At 46.2% G+C, this 21,044-nt stretch overlaps 1 protein-coding gene across 2 annotated transcripts in view; it reads right to left on the bottom strand.

Annotated features, from left to right (window-relative positions):
* Positions 1-691: 691 nt before the first annotated feature.
* The window catches only part of UNC5C (unc-5 netrin receptor C), a 424,053-nt gene continuing 403,700 nt past the window's right edge, over positions 692-21,044 (bottom strand). For both annotated transcript variants that reach the window (XM_069593659.1, XM_069593660.1), the window contains 4 exons: positions 12,376-12,525; positions 10,255-10,419; positions 4,470-4,648; positions 692-3,704 (listed from right to left, as the gene is read on the bottom strand). In XM_069593659.1, the coding sequence (XP_069449760.1) occupies positions 3,542-3,704; positions 4,470-4,648; positions 10,255-10,419; positions 12,376-12,525 (657 nt within the window). In that variant the 3' untranslated portion in view covers positions 692-3,541. The remainder of the gene's footprint in view (positions 3,705-4,469; positions 4,649-10,254; positions 10,420-12,375; positions 12,526-21,044) is intronic.

Here is a 21,044-nt window from a genome sequence, read left to right as displayed (position 1 = left end):
CACTTCATTAGATGTAGTATTTGCATATATAAAACTTACTGGATGCTGCTTATGTCTTCAAAAATAAATATCAGAGAACTAAAGGTAAGTTTTAAAACACATGAAGCCTAGTGAAAAATATAAATAACAAATCTTCAAAAGTTGTTTTGTAGATTTTTATGTATTTCTATTATTTCTGTAACACCAATTTGAGATGTCAAAACCCAATTTGAGGTGTGTGTGGAGTTAGAAACAAATGTACTAGGCTCATAAAAAGTGAAGTTGTTCAGTCCTGTCCGACTGTTTGCGACCCCATGGACTGTAGCCTACGAGGCTCCTCTGTCCATGGGATTTTCCAGGCAAGAGTACTGGAGTGGGGTGCCATTTCCCTCTCCAGGGGAATCTTCCCAACCCAGGGACTGAACCCAGGTCTCATGCATGGCAGGCAGAATTTTTTACCATCTGAGCCACCAGGGAAGCAACTAGGCTCATAATGACATGTAATTTTTGATATGGGTAATTTAAGTGGAAAAAAAGATAAGAATAAGAAATGTCTATCTGATGTGAAAACTTCCGCATGTCTGTCATAAAGATGCTATGCACGCTACAGGTATCCATTCCCATTGTCAAAAACCTCTTCCTGAGATTTCCTATTAAACTTGGGGCAGATAGTGTTAGCTACCACTAGATGGCACCATGCACAAGTGAGAGATTTTTGTTTTTTTTTTTCTTCCTGATGAAGTAAGCTGGTTTTTGCTCTCAACCTGCAGCGAAGCCCTAGGAATGAAAGGGAGGGCATGTTACAGGATGGCTGATGAGGTTGCTCCCTATATACTGAACTGTTGAGCCTAGACCTGAGTTTGAGAGCAATCTAACAGCTATTACTTCACTCCCCAAAAGAAGGAAATCAGAATTTGCTGTGTAAATTATTTGATATAAATGGCGTGCTGTATACATATGGAAGTTTGCTCCCCTGACAGGGACCATGATGGAGGTCTATGACAGACAAGTACCTCACTTTTAAGGAATTAACCGCCTTTCCCCTTTCTGGTGCTAAGACGTAGAACCAAATACCAGGACGCACTTCAAGTGAACCAGTGGCTTTGAAAATACAGTTCCTGCTATCTTTTGTAGTTCTGGGTTGATGACTTTTTAAAAGTCAGTTTTGAAATTAATTTATCTGGATACTACATATTTGCTCCTTTCTATTTTTTATTAGGCATCAGATTTCTAATTCTTGACTTCCAGAGATAACATCCCTCTAAACCAGCAATGGTGAGTAATCTTGAAAAGTCATTTTAAGATGCAGCAATGCACCATAGCTCTTTTTCTGCTTCCCCCCCTTTTAAAAATTAAGTTTTTTATGTAGAGTACAATTTTACTATCTCTTGGTCAAAGATATCCTGGTATAAGCATGATGCACTGAACTTGTTTATGAGTGCAGTCTTACCTTTCACAGCAAGTGTCATGTATTTTGATGTGCGGTACAGGGTGTGGGCTGAGAGAGACAGATGATGGGATAATCTTCATGGATCTAAAACAGAAGGTAAGAAAAGGCTCCCTACCAAGGTATCAACAGTTTCTCAGTGATGAGGATAGAAGAACCTGGGAATATCAACAAATTACCAAAACAGGTGAGGAAATGCATGTGGAAAGAAGGGGAAAAGGGTAAGATTATTTCTAATTCAAATCCATTCCGTAACTTGGATACCTCTAGCCTCAAGGTAAGCCACGGCCATGCTTTGAAAGTGCCAATTCATAGGCAGGGGTGCTTGTTCAGTCTCGGTTTGGCTCCTGGACTGTTGACTCTTTACCCCCTCACCTGCTGGAAGAATTGAGCCCCCGTGTTAAAGCAAAGAGCCTGTATGGTCCTAAAGAAATATCATCGTTTACACAAAAGTAGTCTGTTGACTGGCTATTTTTCAGTTAAAAATTTTTTTTAATTAAAAAATTTTTGACCAAGACAATAATAGAACATAATTTGCAACTAGTCAGGAAGGCAACTGGTCCCAAGAGAGGAAAGAAAGTGAGAAGGGGATGCCATCTCTGGGTGAGCAGCGTGATGCAGGGACACGAAGACGAGACTTGAAAGCATAACAAATATGTTACAGGCCAGAATAATTATCTTCCAAGTCAGAACTATTTGGAAGGCATAATGTAGCCTGGGCGAAAGACAGGTTGAATCGTTAAATGATCCAGGTCAGCGTCCATTGTGGTCTTCAGACTGATGAAGGAGACTGGAGGCATCACAGTGGGAAGTCAAACGTTTTAGAACCTTGAGCTGATCTAATCCACCCCTTCATTTTACAGGTGAGGAAACTTGAGGTCCAATGAGGGTAAATGACTCTCCCAAGGGAGCACAGAGTGACAATGACAAACCCAGAATGAGAACTGGTTTCCTGATCTCCAGCTCAGAGGCTGTTCCTTCAATCACACTGCCTCCACGGTAGACAGAGGACCCACCGAAGGTGTGTGGGGCTGCATGACCACAATACTGCGTGAGCTTGAATCGAGAGCATGTCCCATGACAATACTCGGGGGACAAAGCCCCTGCCTGAGCAAGCTCAAAGACTAGACCGACAAAGTCGGTAAGCATTTACCACCTTCTCAGGCAGAATGACTGAAGAAAGATAAAAATGTCAAGGAAGCAAGGGATGCCTGCTTAATTAAACTGGTGACCACATCCACCTTGTTACGAGAAGGTGCCCAGGTCAGGTCGATACCTAAATACTAACAGTACTGCTAACAAAAACAAAGTAAATCCTTTTACTAGAATACTTGTAAATACTCATCGATAATAATAATGATGATGATGATAATACCTTTAAAACAAAACCAAAACACTTTAAGTTGCATATTACCAACACACAAGTTGTGAAGAAATTCTTGTGTTGTTGAACATGAATCAAGGTCTTCCTGTGATGATACAGCTTTATTCCCTGAGGGCATGAGACAGTGCCCTCAAGGAATAAGAAGACTTCTCTATTTCTCCTTTAGGCTTAGATTCTCCACTTCCCTGATACAAACAGTAACACTGGTTCTACAAGTTCTAGAAAGAGAACACTGATGGGAGGATTATCTGAGACACTTGATGCACACAATTTGTAGGAAAACTCTTGTGATTTCTCTGTAAATTACTAATCTGAAAGAGACACAGCAAACCGTCCACAGCTTCAACTTCAAATGATTTAAACAAAAATAGAACGAGCCATGGACAGTGTCTGCATCCCTGTCCAATTTGATGTAAACAACGTTTGTAGAAATTGGGTTTGTTAAGAAAGTTTATCCATATATCTGGATAGCAATAAAAAGCGTTTCCTAGGAAACTGTAAGATCCTGTACCACACAGCATACAGCCCAACTAAGAGGAAAATTAGGTTGATTTCTAAATTCAAGATACACATTTGTACAATTGTTCTTGACTCCTGTGGCGGTGTCCGAGTAGAGTGGGCGTGTACATTGGTAGTTGTGTCTGTCTGCCTTCTCTCTCCCGCTGCAGTCTTGCTTGTGGAGCTCAGTGGTCCAGACGGGCTCTCCTCCTCCACTTCAGCCCCGGCCTGGGTCAATACTGCCCTTCTGCTAATGACACCACTGTTTCATGTCTTCCCATTTCCTCTAAGACAGCTGCCAGCACGCTCAGGTTTCCATCTGGGAAGTTCTGTGCTTCCCAGAGATCCAGGATGACACCAGTTGGACTTGATTTGGTGGCAAAGTAATTCAAGTACCTGTAATTGGTAATGGGAAAAAGGGCTGAACGGTGTGATTTATGGGTCTGTTTTCTTTTCAGTCTTGACTAAACCTTTTTGTTTCTGCATTTCTATAAGTATCCTGGTCCCCCTTGAGAAACTGGGGCTTGCAGTGAGCTGTCCTGAATAACTAGCTCATGTTTAATTAGGTCAGCCCCAGACAGGAGACGTGATGCTTAACTTTGTTAACCTCAACTCTGAGTAAGATAATTTAAGAGACAAGATGTCTATGGGTCACATCCTGAACAGGAAATCAAGAGGCTTATGTTTTCTTTCCAGCCCAGCCTCTGATCATCTTTGACAGGCCATGCCTAGTGTTTTGCTTGGTAGTGATGGCAAAGTTCTAAAGAGAAGAGGCTCCTGAGGTCTCTTCATAACTTAACAGCTCTGCTGTGATTAGCATGTTAATCACCCATCCGGCATTAGGTCCTGCTTCAACAGGAGGTGAGGAACGATAATTAGTGCACGGCTATATCATTTAGGGGGATTTAGCCCATCGGCCTTGCGAAACAGATCACAAAACCTGATGCTTAGAAAAGTCAGAGAAGCCCAGGATGTCTCTCAACTATGTATCTGCAACACCATGGTGCAAGATACAAGGTAGGCACTTAATACATGTTGGCAGAATGGGAAGCAAGTAAATGTACAGATGGAAAGACAAAAAAGAATGTTGCTCTAAAACAGTTATCAGTCCTGAAGCCCTGTGTCTAACAGGAACCAGACTTGAAGCCTGGTCATACCCACCTGTCCAGGTTGAGCTTATGGGCCAGCATCCTCCAGTCGTGCCCCCTGGTCTGCGGGGCATCCAGGCTGCTACAGAGCTTCTGCCGGATCGGGGGTGGGATGCTGAAAGCACTGGGGCCCGTCATGGTGGTGATGGTGCTCGCTGGGTCCAGAAGAGGCAGATCCATGCCGGTAGGTTCCTGTGGTTCAGGCAGGGCAACAACACAGCATTATTTCCAAAGACAAAAGCAATCCCATTGACCCAGTCAACATAATGCCTCGTTTGAAAAGATAAGAGGAGAATGGGTGCTATTATTCTCCTTACTGAGAATGTCTTCTTTCTGGCTGCAAGTTGTGATTCTCTATAACCTGGCTGAGAGGGAGAAGTATGTTGTGAGCTGACTTTGCACAGCCTGGGATTTATGGGTCTTCCTCCAGGACTGGGCTAGCTGGAGACAGCGTGTGTAACTCAGTAACAGCTTTTCTACTAGAATTCTCCAGGATGAGCCAGGGAATGTCAGTACTCCTAAAGGTTTAAATTTTGGGGGGTCGGGGAGGGGGAGAAATGTTTGAAAGGGCAGTTCTTTGAGAATGAACTGATCTCGACCTGAGATTCTAGAGACTCTGATCCTAAGGGGAATGCCCTGGGCAAATGCTCAAGTAACTTCTCCCTCTGACCTCTGTAGAAGATGGCTTGATTCTGCTTTTGTTGAATGAAATGGAACATAGCTCTCCTCTAAACGATATAAAACTAAGACTAATTTTTTAAAAGAAAATGGTGAATGCAGTATACTGCCTTAGGGCAAACTGCTAACAGAATCCTCCAATTGCTATACACCCTTAACTTAAAAAAAAAAATCTAATTTTAGTAGAGAAAACCATAGATTGGCTTTTAAGATAGTTTCAGCTCATAAAACAGCATAAATGCAAAATCGGAATTTCATCTGCAGGAGAAACTCTAATCATTTTCTGATCACTTCTGCTGGTTGGAAAAGCAAAAGCAAATGTTGCCTGGGAACTATTAAAGTAATAAAAGAAAATCCACTTAATCTACTTTAAATGTCATCTCTCTCTTTTTTCCAAGCAGGTAACTGAGGTGAAGATAATTAGCTGCTGGAGGATAAAGTAGCCACATGCAGCTCCAGCCATCAGGAAGTCTCGGGGTCTGGTGAGGTCCTCCACCCAGAGGTCAGTGCCCCTGCCATGCAGAACCTCCCAAACCCTGCTGCTCCTGCACTGTGGGGCCACAGGGTGCATCCTGGGGTGGCCTGTTCCGTGACCCTGGATCAGCAGCCAAGACTCACTGCGAGGCTTGTGCAATCGCACCGCACGGGGTCGGTCAGGGCCTTTGGAGGGCATGTTAGAGCAAAAAAAAAAAAATTTTTTTTTGTAACATAGAACACACAGCAGTGTTGACTGTGATCATAGTCTTTGGCCTCAAAACCCAGAGCTTGGCAATCTCAGTCTCCAAGGATTGTACTGGCTGCTTTATGCTAACCTCCAACACATACCAGGACTCAGAGAACTGGTGTGAAACAGAAGCAACAGATGGGAGCTGGAGTCCCTGAATCCGGAAGATCATTCCCTGCACTGGGCATGGAGCTCTTTTCAGGGGACCTTGAAGGCATAGTACTTAAACCAAGGGGACCAGAAGACAGGGTGGAGGCACATGTTGGTGCTTTTCAGTGGATTTCTGGTAGGAATGTTTGAACACAAGTGGCCAACACTTCTGTTAGGTATAAATGGAGGTGGGGGCACAGGTGTAGAGAACTCGACCTTAGGGCTACGGCCCGCTTTGAGGTCCTCCGTGTGTCTTGTCTGGACCGTGACAACGGGGTCTAGGTGGAAACCCAGCTGAACTGTCCCTGGCTGGCCGGGGAGCGCTGACTCACAGCCTCAGATGTTCTCATTGGTGGCCACGCCAGCTCCCTGCTTCTTACCTGTGATCTCCCTTCTGCCACACTCATCTTCCTAAAGCCCAGCACTGACATTCTCCTGCCTTCTCTTGGTGAGTATCAAATGGCTTTCCTATCACACCCATCCCCAAGTCCTAACCCTGCAGTGAGGGGGTGTGCCGGTCTGGAGGTCCCAGGTGCTCCCTCCACCCAGCAACCTGGCCCCCGTCTTTCTCATGACTTTCTCTCCTCAGACTGGTCCATTCACTCATCCAAGTGCCTTTCTTAAGGGTGCTTGTTGTTCAGTTGCTCTGTCTTGTCTGACCCTTTGTGACCTCATGGACTGCAGCAATCCAGGCTTCCCTGTCCTTCACTATCTCCCGGAGCTTGCTCAAACTCATGTCCATTGAGACATGATGCTATCCAAACATCTCTGTCCTCCCCTTCTCCTCCTGCCTTCAATTTTTCCCAGGGTCAGGGTACCTCACCCCAGTATTCTTGCCTGGAGAATTCCATGAACAGAGGAGCCTGGCGGGTTACAGTCCGTGGGGTTGCAGAGAGTCGGATGCAACGGCAACAACTAACACTTTCACCTCACTTTGCTAGTTCTTCTGCTCTTTCCCTGAACCTCTGTCAGGCCAACCCCTTCAAAGCCTAGACCAGAAAGCATGTTTCCTGAGCAACACCCCTAGCGATCCCTCAGGAGCCCTCCCATAGCGCATCCCACAGCTTGGGATCTCCACCCAGTCTGCCCTGTGAAGCCTGGCTGTACTCACAGAGGACTTCTCTGACTTCCCCAACTGCCTGGAGATGAGAATGTTTTTGTCATCCCCAGAACTCCTATGATGCTCAGGACAGTGCCTTGCATACGGAAGCTCTTCAATTCAGATTTGTTGAAGTGAGAGAAAATGTTTCTTGATACAGAGAGAGGAGGAAACCCACTCCATAGAGCTTCTAACTAACTGCGGCTACAGGTAAGGTCTTTCTCACTGTTCAGTACTAAAGGTGAAGGCCTTGGAGAGGCAGGCATAGCTCTCAGGAAGACTGTGTGCTCACAGCCACCCGATTCCCCTTTTCCTGGTGAATAAGGAACCATCAGCACTTTACGTGGGCCTTCAAACCCTGCATCTCCAGCCTGTTCATTTCTGTGTGGACGAAATAAGACGCCCAAAGAGCATCATCTTGTCTCTTATCAGCTGGCTGACAACAGCCTTGGAAGTAAAAGAAAAATACATACACACATTTACGTTTAAATTCCACCTACTAATTTCTGTTGCTGTTATTTCTTCCTTTACTTCCAGGTAAAAGTATACTCTCACATAATGCTTATTACAATAATTGTTTGATACTGGTACCATCTGTCTTTGATGTTACGATTCTCTTAAACATACGATTTTTTAACCATTAACCAAACAGCTGCCTACATTTCAACACTCCACAGGAGAAGTAACTTTCCACTCCTGTATTCTGACTCTTCCTAAAGGCACTTAGAAAAACTAGATTTCCCCAAGCGTCCTTTTGAACAGATTATAGAAAACAGACGAGGTAAATAGGATGGCTTTAGCAGAGTGACGCTTTGGACGCTAACACTGTTCTTGGTGTGCACAGAAGTGCTGTGGGTCAACAGTTAAGAGTTAGTTATAATGTCTTTGTTTTTACAGTTAAAAGTCCTGGAGAGACTGAAATTCCTCTTTTACTTTTTTTTTTTCTCTCGGTGGGCACCTTCCCCTTTATTACTTCCCTGGTTCCTCTAAGAAGAACCCTCTTACCACCATTTACATTTTGACACTCATTCTTCCCCATACCCTGCCAGGCATTTTCATTCTTAAACTTTATCTCTAGGTAAGGAAGGAATCACTGGCTGAGGCAACCAGAGAGGAACAACCATCCAGCTCCGTCCAGCACAGCTGGGTCTCCTGGGGGGCGGCAGGTCCTCCACCTGGCTGGAGAGGCCCGAGGGCTGAGTGGCTTTGGGAAGCGGCACAGTGCTAGAAAGTCAGCTCCTTCTGGGGAGATGGGGCACTGGAACTGCAACCCCAGCCCACCCGCCAACTTGCCATGTGACCCTAGGGAGGAGCCCCATCCAGCAGACAGACACCACCCATGGAGCCCTTTCTCTGGTTGGTTATGGCTTGTCAGTCACAGGGGACCCCACCTAGAGCTTTTGCTGAGGATCCAGGGCTCAGGGCACTCCAGAGCCAATTGTTCCCAGTGTATAGCCTGGCTCCCAATGTCAGTACCAGCCCGCGTGCACAGCATTCAGATGCTAACAGCAGCGGTGGGACTCAGTGACCCAGAAGGAAAAGCAGCCTTGCGCCCCCTAATCCCCAAAGTCACCTGACTTGGGGCCTTTCTGCACACACATTCCCCCAACCCTGTTCACTGTGCTTGTCTGTCACAGGCCTCTGAGGGGACTTGAAGGGTGGGCCTCTCAGAGCTGACAGCCACCGGGTTGCAAAAGAAACCATCTTTCCTCTCTGTTGGCACAAGAAAGAAAGTCCTTAAACTGTGATCACACTAGGCGACACTGTCTCCTCAGCGGGGGGAGAGCCCTGCACGGCGCCCTTTCATTTGCGGCCGCAGCTGATCCACCTTTTCATCACACAGCCGACGCTCAGGCTGAACAGAAAGCAAGCATCAAAGGCGCAGACCTCCTCGCCCCGCTCCAAAATTCCGCAGCCTTTGTTGTCCCTGGAGCTGGGTGGTTATTGAACTTTGCAGACCTGCTGGGCCTGGAAAGTGAAAACACCCTCCCAAGCCAGCAGGGGTGGTGCTCTGGGCCCAGGCGATAGGCCGGCCTGTCGGGAGGCTGGGCGGTTGCCATGGCGCCCTGACACCGAGATCATGCTTTATGAATGTCACCGAGGTCTGTGACTGAAGTTGTTTATGAGTCAAAAGTCTCATGAAACTGCGGGAGGAAATGATGACCGCAGCTCGGAGGGCTGTGGGAAAGGAGGATGCGGCGGGGCGGATGCGCTTCCCCCCTCGGTTTGCTAAGGAAGACCGTCCTTAAATACGACACGCAGAGAGAGACACACTGAACATGGGACATGTCATTCGTCACCGCACATGAGCCAGCAAGGGAGAGGGGTCTGTTAAATCAGATACTGTAGTTCTAAAAGGTAACAGTTCTAAGCTGTGGCTCACGGAGCAGCACCAAGCCCCGTTCTGCAGGCCCCAGAAGGTGCTGCCCCTTCCTTTTGTCTGGTCCTCTCTCGTCCCTTCAGCCTGAAGTGTTTCCACTGTCTTAACTCCAAATCCGGAGGTCCCAGGTAACCCGTAAGGTCATGAGCACCCCTTCTTTCCACCCAGGGAAGTTTTAAATAGCAGCTATGCTTGTTATTTCTGAGATACAGACACTCTAAAAAGTCCCACCTGAAGCGCGTGAGGATCACAGTGAGGAAAGATAGTGAGAGGGCCGCTGGGGGGTATGCCTAAGTTTACCTTCTATTTCTGGACTCTCTGTCGCACTGAGGAGAGGGGCATCTCTTCTGTTTGGAGGGTGAGGTTTAAGACAGCAAGCACACCCAGAGCTTTCTCCTTTCAACATGGAGAAGAAAGGAAAGGAGGCGGTGGGCAGTGCACAGCTGGGCAGAGACAGGTGCATCCCGAGGAAAGCAGCAGAATCGACAGTAAGAGCATCAGTGGTCCAGGGCACAGTGGGGACGCTTTGGGAAGGTTATTGTATGTGCACACAAGTTAATCCTTACGGCTGAAGTTCAGAGAAGTCCTTAAATTCATGTCACAAACTATAAAAGTCTTGTTTTTTGAAAAGGATCCTCTATTGCACTTCTATGTATTGGTATCTCCCTGTGTTCATTAGTGAACAAGCCGGCCCTCCAGGACTTCCCGTAGGCGCACACTGAGATGCTTTCTCCGTCTTGCTTCTGAGAGCCACGGGTGCCTCTTACCTCTGACACGGTGCAGTTCAGCTGGAAGATCTGCCCTTCTCCCTCCACTTGCCGCACACACAGTTTGCAGACCAGCTCCACTGTGTTCAGGCTGAATCTCTCCAGAGTGAACGTGCAGTGGAGGTTTCTCTGAGACCCACTCCAGATATGGTAGAAAGGAATTTCCTGAAGCATAGAAAAGGGGGAACCACAAATGAGGGACACGGTGCTGCCAGGCACTTGTCTCAGTCCTGCGCATGTGAATTATGGTGCCTTCTTTACTCCTCACTGTGGGTCTGTGCACGAATGTATCCCAACCCCCTTTTCAGATGGAAAGACTGAGGACCAGAGATGTTTACATAACTCACCCGAAGTCCCATAGCTAGTAAGTGTTAGAGTTGAGGTCCAAACCCAGGGACTTGGCCCCAGAACCCATACACCTAACCAGCCTGCCACTTCTGTCATTTATAAAAAAGTTTTTTTTTTTTTAAGGTCTAGAAAATTCCCCAAATAAAACCCACTCCCCTCCAGTCATTGCCCATGAAAAGAACTCCCTGCCAGGGTATCATGGAGGAAAGCAAAGAAGTCTAAAAGGTGATGCACTGACCCAGTTCCCTTTCATGCCCTCCACAGGATGAGGAAAGCCAGGACCCACTACAAGTTGGAAACTGGAGGCTTGATCAGCTGCCACATGAAAGCTCTTGGCCTAAAAAGCACCAAGCCTCTAACAGGCATAATTTTCTATGAATCTAGATCACCTCACAGAGCCCATCCTAGATTCTTTTTTTCAATAAAGGGAAAAAAGGTTGACACACAATGGGAGACCATGTTGGTTAAGAGCAGAGGCTTGGAGCCAAATTAAGTACAAATGAGATGCCTTCTCCTTGTTTACTTGGTGATTCGGGGCAAGTTGCTTAACCTTTTCTGTTTCCTGTGCAGAAGCAAAAGAAAAACCTGAATGAAGGGGGGTTAAATGACATTCACCAAAGTACATGAGAGTCTGGCAGATGGTGAGAACTCAGCCAGGCTTAGCTTGAAGTAATATCATATTATCATTATTAAAACAGTTATTTTCCATTACAGTTGCAAAAAAAAAAAAAGTTCATAAAAGGGGAAGATTTATGGCAGTTGCAAAATCAGAGAAGAGAGGAAAAGGAAGGAAGAGATTTAATGAGCAAGTCAAAGCCAGTCTCTCAATCAAGTGCTGACTTATACAGAAGAGTCTGTCATGTGCCCCCATCAAAGCTCAAGACTGTTAGTGAACTAGTAGGGTTTCCCCCCCACAATTTATATGTAAGTACCAGACATCTGAGAGTAAGGATGCAGCTGAAAATCTTCCCTTGATCCCTTCTAGTGCGTTCACGGACTTCCATCAGGAAATCACAACCAGTGCAGAGGCAGCCCTGGACGGGGGACTGGGTGTGCTGCTTATCTAAGTGTGCCTGTGACTCCCAGGACTGGGCCTGTGACTCCCAGGACTGGGCCTGTGACTCCCAGGACTGGGCCTGTGACTCCCAGGACTGGGCCTGTGACTCCCAGGACTGGGTCTGAGACTAGGGATCCCTTTGCAGTCTCCCGAGAGCCCGGGCTGGCTGATGGAGGCGGAGGTGAGAAACCTCTGGAGTCTTACTTTCCCCCATTCGGCTATATACAGAAGGAACCAGTATTCTGATGCTTGTATTTAATAAAATCCTGGCCAGGTTTTATTTTTACTTGCTATTCCAAGTTTCCAAGATGATGTTTCCTCTAAGTTTTCAATGCAAAGGCACTCTCCTAGCCAGGCTGAAGCCTAATCTGTGTCATGTGGGATACCAACATTCTCTTTCTCATATGAATGCTTTTGAGGCTAGTTTATCAACTCAGTGTTAACATTACTCTGAAAATGAATAGAAATGATGGACTCGAAGTCTTATTTATTGAAAGTAAAACAATGATAGTACACTTACCTGAAAGAATTAATAAAAGAGCATTTCCTTTAGTACGTCTAGAGTATTTTTCAGAAATCCTAAATAACCCCAAACTATTCTGGAGGAGTACCGAAGTAAGATTACTTTCAAGGAATGGAATATCTTCTGTCTAAATCATTGCAGTTCTCTTTCTTGGAGATGTCTCCAAGCCTTCAGTTCATCTTGGGAACCTTACCTGATATTTGGCCAGTAACTTGCTCTTCCAGAGGGAATGGGCAATATCGTGAATGGATAGGCGCAGGTTGTGGGTGCTGCCTTTAAAGTGAAGAGCCTTAGGTTCTTCTAGGAGCTGTCCTCCCATCTGTCTCTCAAGCTGCAAAACTTCCTGCAATGACATGCCCCAAACCAAAAGCAAGTGACTGACTGGCATCACTCTGTGGCATCTTCCTCATTCTGCCCCCCACCCCGACACCTAACTGTGCAACACAGGACCTCATCCTCCAGCCTGGAGGCCCTCCAACAGAGGCTCTGGCCAGTTTGCATGTGACTGGTCCCTATGGACTGTCAGCAAGCCGCAGCACACTCGTGCAGCACACTCGTGCAGCACACTCAGTACAGTCTGCACTTCCCAACAGGCAAATGGGGTATTTCATCAAATACAGGGAAATAACAATCAGGACCCCAAATGGGGAGAACTCCCCAAAAAAGAAAAAAACAGGCAGAAATATAAACAGATACGAAAGTAGATTTTCAATGAACTTTCAGGGAAAAGGGCAAATAACTAGAAAACAAACCACATCTTGGATTGGTTAACACCAGCCAACAAGTAAAAATCTGGAATGTGTTTTGGGCACACTTTCCTATCTTTTTTACTTTCCTTACCTACAGAAAGATAATTTCTGTTTAAAATTATCCATTACATAATTCCTAAGTATCAAAAAATTAATACAGGCTCATTAAATATTCTATTAGAGAAAAGTATACAGATCAGGAGGATTTTCCAGCACCAAATATTGATCTAAATAGTCACTCAGATTAAATTTTTTTAAAAAGTCACCTCATTTTTCAAGACCCATGGCTGATTAAAAAATTTGCTATGTAACTTTTCTTATGCCATAAATATGTAACATCAAGATAAATTCTATGTCTACTTCCACTCCTCAAGCTCATTAATGGGAGTAAATGAAGCATTTCCAACTACAGCTGCAATTATCCAAACATCAGCAAACCATAAGTTATCAATGAATAAAATATCCTGAGTCTCTTCTGCGTCAGAACCATCCTTGTGCATTTTGTTCCCCTCAAGCTTTAACTGTTTTAGTAGCGCAAATACATAGGCACTTATGGCCTTTTTTCTGGGTTCAGGTAATAATGAATTTTATAGCAATATAAAAACAAAATCTGATTTTCTTCATTGGTGAGTTTTCATCTGAAAGCTGGAGTTTGATGATTCAGGTAATCAGGCAGGCCCGATGCCACACACACATATAGGGAACCTATTCCTGCACAGAGAGATGGTCACAGTGTAAAACTATAGTCCAGTGAGTGCAGAGCCTACCCACATCATTGATTAGATGCAAACAGCTCATCTGAAACTGCTCCTGTAGCGGTCCTTAACATCCATCATCTCTGAGTCAGGTCACTACTCTGCACAACGCAAGCTGCTGAAAGGTGCTATGAGGTATGTTATAGCAGGGAATGTTAGGGTAATGTGGAATGTGGTCTCAGGCAGGGACTCCTCTAATTAGTGTGTAATGGAAGAGATGAAGTAATAGCACGTTGACACAGACGGGCGGGGTCTAGCTGCTTGAGAGCATCAGTGTTGAACATATTCAACCTTGGTGGCTGACGAGCAGCTATTACTTGTGACAGGAGCCTGAGCAGGCAGCCCCTGACACACATCCTGTGTCACTGTGTCCTGGCTCTGCTGTGCGGCAGGCTCGGAGGGTCCTCTGTAGGGCTCCAGATCGGCTCAGTCCAGAGTCACACACTCTCCCCGCGGAACACCCTCCCACCACACTTCACACGCCATTCCTCAACAAGAATCTGGCCATGTGGAAATGAAGACGCGTAAGAAAAGTGCGAGTTAACTGCAGTTCCTTCTGCTTCAGCAGGAAGGCATAACGAGCTTATGTCGATCACGTTTGGTGTCTAGTTAGCATAATAGAGAAGGTTGACATTCCCAGTGAACCTGGCACCTGACAAATTCTAAAGCTAAAATGATGTTTGTTTATAAGCCATTAGAAGAAAAGCAACATAATTAGAAATCTTTGAGATTACGGTCATGCCAATCAATCAGTTTTAGCTTCTTTCCAGTACACCCTAATTACCTCATCAAGACATCTAAAGAGCAATCGATAGTAATTATCTGATTACTATAGATCTTCATTATGTCCAAATTATCTCCCTGGGATGTCTAGAAGAAGATGCATTATATTCCAGGAGGTAATTGTACCCAACAATGTATAATCCACACCCCATTCCTACAATCAACACGGATTGTCAGAGGAGATGGAGAACATGACCAGCTTTCTTGGCAGGGAGGACCACTGGTAAAAAACCTAGACTGCCTATTGGTCATGACCTTGAGGTTAAAAAATCTAATACAGTAGCACATTTTGACTGCAGGGTCTGAACAGGAGGCAGCGCGAGGACAAAGCTCCGTCTTTGGCTTGTTCGGCATTGACCTTGAATCTCAAGGTAAAGAGCTCTCCCAGTGACCTTGAATCTCAAGGGAAAGAGACTGGGTTGGCTCCAGCCCTCTTTTGAGAGGAAGCACTAGGTAAAGGGCCATTTTAAAGAGTACGGTATCAGAGAACACTCTCTGTCCACCCTGTTAATTTCTCCACCTCTCCACTAACCGGGAGTGACACAAAGCTGCTACCCAGAGCTGAGAGGAGCCTGCCTATTCTGTCCTGATCAGTTGAACAGGAACCCTGGTGAGACATGAACTGCCCACCAGGACACATCCATGCTTGGAGCAAGGTTTCTGAACATCTTTGACCACATACACCATCAGTCAAAACACTGAGCATGCATTTTATGTTTCTTTACAAATTATATATAATACTTACGTTAATACATCAGTATGTTAATACGTTATATATCTAAAGTTAAAAGGATGAGCTAAGATGTATAGACACAGAAGTCCCCATCTTGTCTATTTTTGTGCCCAGAGTCTCACTGGCCTGGGGCTGAGAAGCCCATTTTGGAGACTGCTGGTGGGGGCAGCTGTCCCTCCACCAGTACTCTGGGAGAAATCAGCCCAGGAGTAAACGATTCAGTAAGATGAATCCTTACCAAACTTAAATTTAACATTTTTTTTTTTTGTCTGGAGAAGAAACAGCTACCCACTCCAGTATTCTGGCCTGGAGAATTCCATGGACCATTTAGTCCATGGGGTCACAAAGAGCTGGACACGACTGAGTGACCTTCACTTTCCCTTTCTGAAAAGTAGCAACTGGTATCATCATACCCAGGTTGTGCAACTTCAAAAAAACACAACAAAATAGAGGAGAAGAAAATAACTAAAAGTGCAAATGAAAAATATTACACTGTGAATTAAAGATATTATAATCAATCAATAAAACAACTCCTTGAAAACCATCTAAAGCCACACATGAGGCAGAAATGATTTGCCACCTACAGCAATCCCATATATAAATGTTATGTCAGAAAACAGAAGAGGCAAGTCCAGTGGATAGGCTAATCAGGGTTTTGTTCCATACTGTTATGGTTTAACTGTTGGGAGAGTTTCAGATATTTTTTATCTGATCCCATTTAATATGAATACAACTTATATTTTAAAAAGCTTGATTCTCTGAATTCCTTCTGCATGAAATCATTTTGGTTATTATATGTATGATAACAGAGAAGTAAAAGACCATAAAAGTAACAAGATATGGGAATTAATAAGATACAGTTTTAGAGGTGCATACTTTCCTCCTCTTATGAATGAGGAGCATTCAATCCTTCCTGGGAGCACTCATTCATTATGCCTGCCAGGAATCACACCAGGCTCTGGGACACACAGACAAGTGAGCCTCTGTCCTGGCCTCAAACCACACTCACCAACCTTGGTTGGAGGAAGACTGACATACAGACATGTAACCCCAACATAGTGTGCTAAATTCTAAGACAGCTTCTTCCGGGTCCCAGGGTGCTTTGGGGTCCCAAAGGTTAGGATATTTCACACACCTTAAAAGAGGACAAGAACAAAATATGTTTAAGGTCAAAAGATTTAGGAAGACTTAAGAGAAATATTGTGACCTTGGAAAGAAATGCTGTAACGGGAATTAGGATCATCTAGGCTCGTTTTTCTTAGAAATATAAATGTCACCTTCCTCTGCAAAGGTCATCCTACATTCTGGCAGCACCCCCGCCTCAGTGCCTTGTTGGGGCTCTGCTTCTGTAGAAGGGGTCACTTTCTGCTCACCTTTGTCAGTTCCGTCTCTACCCCTCCAACTTAACCGGGAGAGACTCTCGCAGGGGTCAGTTAGCAACAGAAAGTCTCTAGCCCGACCTTCCACAGGAAAATCACATGAACCCCGTGCTGCAGGGAGCTGGAACCCCAGGGATTTGGGCAGTCCCGTGGGACAGCTGCTTCTCAGTGTGGTGGCCATCCCAAAGCAGGCTCCTCGCCAGTCCCAAGTGAGGGCTGTATTGATTCACAGAGCCTGGGAGGGATTGTTCGAAAGGCAGAGACAAGGGATTCCATGGTAGAAACAATTGGCTTTCACAATAACCAATTAAACCAAGACGTGATCCATGCTAAGCCATTATTCTTGGCCACTTAAGAGTCACAATAAATCCAAGCTGTTTTAAAGGTCTGTGCATATGAAAGGAGCCCCTCTGGCCTGTAACCAGCTCTCCCTGGCTCTTTGCAGATAGGATCTATCCCCATGAAAGCAGATCCCCCATGAAGGGGGAGGAGCCCTACAACTCCTAACCTCGATGTCCCTAAGGTCAGAGCTCTTCACTCTGCATCACTCCTGGGCTGGACCACGCCTGCCTCCCTGCTTTGCACTTCCTCTTCCTTCTTTGGGTCCTTCACAGTGGGGCAAGCATCAGGCTCACAGCTAGTGCACACGAGAGCCTCCGGGATACAGCTGCCTACTCTCACCTGGAAGTACACACTCAGGAATGTGGTAAGTCTCGATCTTAGGGCAGTGGTGACTTTGGACCAGGAACTGTGTGAGGAGCTGGGACCCTGGCTTTGCCCTCCACACCCAGCGCTCATTCTCTTCTTCTTGATACCTGTGCTCAGATCCCTGTCCTGTTCAAGGTGTAGCCTCCTCTCTCACACCACTGCTCCAAGCTGAGTCTCCTTCCTTGAAGGCGCCTGTTTTAACCTCCTAGTTTCTCAGGAATCAATCCAATTTGTAGGTTATCCAGTCTTTAGCTTCTCTCTCTTTCCCTGTTTTCTCTCCAGTGATCCGATCTCTCCTCTCCTTTTCTTAGAAATCTTTATGGGCTTCCCAAGTGGCTCAGTTGTAAAGAATCCGCCCGCCAATGCAGGAGATGCAAGAGATGCAAGTTCAATCCCTGGGTCATGAAGATTCCCTGGAGGAGGAAATGGCAACCCACTCCAATATTCTTGCCTGAAAAGTCCCATGGACAGAGAAGCCTAGTGGGCTACAGTCTATGGGGTTGCAAAGAGTCGGACATGACTGAGTGACTGAGCACACAGCACAGGAAGCAGGAAACACAGATGCAACCTACACCCCATATAACACATTAAAATCTCTTCTGGAAAAGGAGGAGGAGGAGGAGGAGGTTAGATCAAGGCTCTGCTTCATTTTATCTTGTTTCTTTCTTGGTACTATCTGGATGTGAGTGGTCCACACATTCTTTCCTCTAGATGGAAGTGCAGAGGCCTGAATTGGCTGTAGGCACTGCTGCCAAGGGGCCTGGGGACATTGCCTGGCACTTGGACAGGTGGACATAGCTCTCGTGGGGATACTACTAAGATTTCCATGCAGGGCAAGATCACAAAGGGTGGCAAATGGAGCAGCAGCCAGCCTTGCATGCCAGGAGGCTTCAGCTTGGTTTGGTTTGGCTCTGTGGCTCCGTGGAGAGGGCCTCTCACTCCACACTCTGCGCAGGGAGGGTGCTGGACTGAGCACGGAAGACTGAGCCGTGCGGCTGGAGACCCACACCCCACCTTCCCCAGGCTTCAGCCACATGGACTCAGGGCTCCCCAGGCACCATGAACAAACCAGCAGGTGTTCAGAGCCCCACATACACTGATGCTCAAAAGACAAGCCCTCAAGGACTGTGCTGCCTGGTGTTTTAAAAAGTCCCATCTCTCACCAGCTTTTATGCAGCTCACCTTGGTCCTATTCACTTTCATCCTGTGCTGGAACTGACCCCTGTCATCCAGGGAGGACGACTCTCTCTCTTTGCTTGAGGCTATCTCCTCTGCCTTCCAGCCTCGGGCCTGGGATCTTCCAAAGCAGAAGGCTGTCCGCCTCCCCCGTGCCCTGCCAGCTTTCTAGTGACACCAGGCTCAGCTCCCCGCGGGCTGCCTTCTCCTCTGGCTGCAGAGCCGGCGGAGGGAACATCTGACTGTCAGCCGGCCTCCCCCGCCTGCCTCGGGTCACTGTCACGGGCGCCCAGCCCGGCGGCACTGCTGCTCTGTGTGCACGCTGGGGAGCTCTGTGCTCCCCCCGAGTCTGTCTGCCATGCCTCGTCTCTAATAATAACAAGGTTGGACTCGGGTGACCACATGCACACACTTCCCGTCAAGTTACCTCATTTCTGGGCTCTGCCTGCTGCTCCCGCAGCTGCTGTTGCCACGGATGCCTGGTCTGAGCTGCCGCTTCCAGCTGCCCAGTCAGGCCGGTTTGTGACACCCTTAAAGAAAATGCCGCAGGGCAGCACTCGGAAGTGGCCATGTTGCTTATCTACCTCTAGGCTTGTTTCTAAGGAAAAGTTGGTCTCACATATCTATGTATTAGGGATGGGACTTTTTAGGTTGTTTTAGAACTTCTGGAGCCATCTCGTATTTCTTTGCACCCTTGAACATTTATTTGTTAACTTCTAGATAGTTTCCTGTTTTCTTCATTAAGAAGTTACTATAAGCTTAGTGTTTAAGGGCTTCCCTGGTGGCTCAGACAGTTAAGAGTCCGCCTGCAATGTAGGAGGCCTGGGTCTGATCCCTGAGGTTGGGAAGATCCCCTGGAGGAGGGCATGGCTCCCCACTCCAGTATTCTCGCCTGGAGAATTCCACGGACAGAGGAGCCTGGTGGGCTATAGTCCATGGGGTCACAAAGAGCTGGACATAACTGAGCAACTAACACTTTCACTAGTGACTCAAATAACACAAATTTGTTTCCTTACATTTCTGTAGGCTGGAAGTCTGAGGCAGGTCCCGCTGCATTAAAATCAGTGTGGTGGTGAGGCTGCTTGCATTTCTGGAAGCTCTATGGAAGAGTTTGCTGTTCTGTCTTTTCCGTCTTCTAGAGCTGCCCACATCCTTTGGAGCCGCCTTCCTCCTCCTCCAAAGCCAGCAATGGCATATCTCTGCTCCTTCTTCCACGGTCCTTCTCCCTTTGACCGTAGCTGGGAAAGGCTCCTCACTTTTAGCCACTCAGTAATTAGATCAGACCTGTCCTGATAATTTAGGCTAAGCTCTCCATCTCTAGGTCTGTACTTACAACAATACTTGTAAAGTCTCCTTTGCCACGTAAGGTAACATCTTCACAGGTTCTGAACCTTGTGTGCTGATGTCTCGGAGGAGAAATTATTCCATCTTCCACAACTTATACTTCCTCTTCTCTCTTTCCTGCCCCTCTCTCAACCACAAATTCAACTTTGCAGGTCATTTCAGAAATATGTCATAGGGCCAGGGTCAAGTGTCATGAGAAGATAATAAAGATGGGGTAACTTGGAGACACCAAAAAGAAACTGGTCCTTACGTAGGTGACCAGCCGCCCTGCTATGAAACCTGACACTCACACACAATTAGATCACAATTACAGTTAATATCTTCTCTGAGCCACTATCTTCAAAATGCCATTATAATCTAAATGCCCACCTAGGGACAATTAACATTATTGAGTGACTATTTTGTGCCAGCAAATTTAATAACTTTGGTCTCCTTGAATCCCTTAAGGGTCCCTGATACAGACCAAGACTGTGACATACCAAAGAGGTCAAATTCAGTGACCAGGTGATGTGGGACGGGACCAATCAAGTCAGTCAGCCTGCCTGAAGCTTTCCTTTGACCCTACACTTCCTTCCACACCCCAAGCAGAGAAAACACATTTGTTGTCGTTATCTAATGCATGTATTACATGTACGAATTGGAAAATTAGAGATTTACCGAGCATGGCCCCACCCATCAGAGCAAGACCCAGTTTTCCCCACAACCAGTCCCTCCCATCAGGAAGCTTGTACAAGCCTCTTGTCCTCATGCATCAGAGAGCAGACAAAAGCAGCAAGAATTACAATCCCACAGCCTCCAGAATGAAAACCACAATCACAGAAAGCTAACCAAAAGGATCACATGGATCACAGCCTTGTGTAATTCAATGAGGCTATAAGCCATGCCATGCAGGGCCACCCAAGACAGATGGGTTATGGCAGAGAGTTCTGACAGAATGTGGCCCACTGGAGAAGGGAATGGCAAACCACTTCAGTATTCTTGCCTCAAGAAGCCTATGAACAGTATGAAAAGGCGAAAGATATGACATTGGAAGATAAGCCCCCCGGGTTGGTAGGTGTCCAATACGCAACTAGGGAAGAGCAGAGAAATAGCTCCAGAAAAAAAATGATGTGCCTGGTGGTGAAAGTAAAGTCCAATGCTATATATATGTATATAAAAACAATATCGCATAGAAACCTGGAATGTTAGGGCCCTGAATCAAGGCCAATTGGACATGGTCAAGCAGGAGTTGGCAA

Source organism: Ovis canadensis, chromosome 6 (genome assembly GCF_042477335.2).
Source record: "Ovis canadensis isolate MfBH-ARS-UI-01 breed Bighorn chromosome 6, ARS-UI_OviCan_v2, whole genome shotgun sequence".
Taxonomy (NCBI): domain Eukaryota; kingdom Metazoa; phylum Chordata; class Mammalia; order Artiodactyla; family Bovidae; genus Ovis; species Ovis canadensis.
The sequence above is the reverse complement of the archived record's forward strand: the minus strand, read 5'-3'. Positions and strand labels throughout refer to the sequence as shown.